At 35.2% G+C, this 922-nt stretch overlaps 1 protein-coding gene across 1 annotated transcript in view; it reads left to right on the plus strand.

The window, feature by feature from the left end:
- LOC103387734 (ras and Rab interactor 2) overlaps nucleotides 1–922 on the plus strand; it is a 25,136-nt gene that overhangs the window by 5,183 nt on the left and 19,031 nt on the right. The window contains exon 5 of the mRNA XM_025060959.1: nucleotides 740–851. Within this exon, the coding sequence (XP_024916727.1) occupies nucleotides 740–851 (112 nt within the window). The remainder of the gene's footprint in view (nucleotides 1–739; nucleotides 852–922) is intronic.

Below are 922 nucleotides of genomic sequence, written 5' to 3' on the forward strand. Positions count from 1 at the left end.
ATTTGGGTTGGGAAATCTAAGATACCCGCATGTCATGCATACTCCAAAATCCACCAGCAGGGGGATACAGTTTTATTCTGATAAATTAAACGATTGATTTGACATGATTTACATATTCATTTTGAGAACCCTGATATAAATTAATGTACCAAAAAAATAAATTTAAATATGGACACAGCTCCTTAGTTGTTGCAGCCACAGCTTCAGTATTCAGGCCGACACTTTGGACCTGCCTGGACTGCAGGAATACATGATAGCTGTAGCGTTCAGAGCATATCAGTGCTTTTAGCAATCTTGTTTACAGTACAGCAATAGGATATATTCGTCATCGAGTGATTACTAATGATCAGGTTATTTCCAGTAATGTTTTTTTTTACATCTGAAGTCCTGGGCTTTATTTGTTTTCAGAGAAAATACTCCTTATTCATTCATAGGAACTTTCGCAGTGAGAAACAGATGTATGTATTAACACTACTGGACATTTTGTTAAAAAAAAATGTTTCAAGGCAAGTTGTTTATTAGGTTATATTTATTAATGGACATATAGTGGGCAAATGATTCAGTTTGATCTTCGTCCAGATTAAGTGTTTGGACAGTATCGCCATATCGGACATCGGCAAAAAGTTCCCAAGTTTTAGTGATATTCAATTGACATACCTTCGGAATATATGCAGAATAAAATGTTTAATAATTTTATTTTATTTAAACTTAACTACTTTGTTTTTTTTTCCCCCTCTAGATGTTTGTGGTAAGGAAATCAGCCAGTTTACAAAAGAAAGTCATATCTCTGCGCATGGACAAAGATTCCCCGGTTCCCATCAAAGAATTCCCTGTGAAGGAGAGCCAGTACAGTAAGTACTTTATCACTTCCTTTTCATACACCTGTTGTTATTGAATTCTTTTGAGGTCCACAATCACGGTT

This window comes from Cynoglossus semilaevis, chromosome 12, assembly GCF_000523025.1.
Source record: "Cynoglossus semilaevis isolate Cse_v1.0 chromosome 12, Cse_v1.0, whole genome shotgun sequence".
Lineage (NCBI taxonomy): Eukaryota > Metazoa > Chordata > Actinopteri > Pleuronectiformes > Cynoglossidae > Cynoglossus > Cynoglossus semilaevis.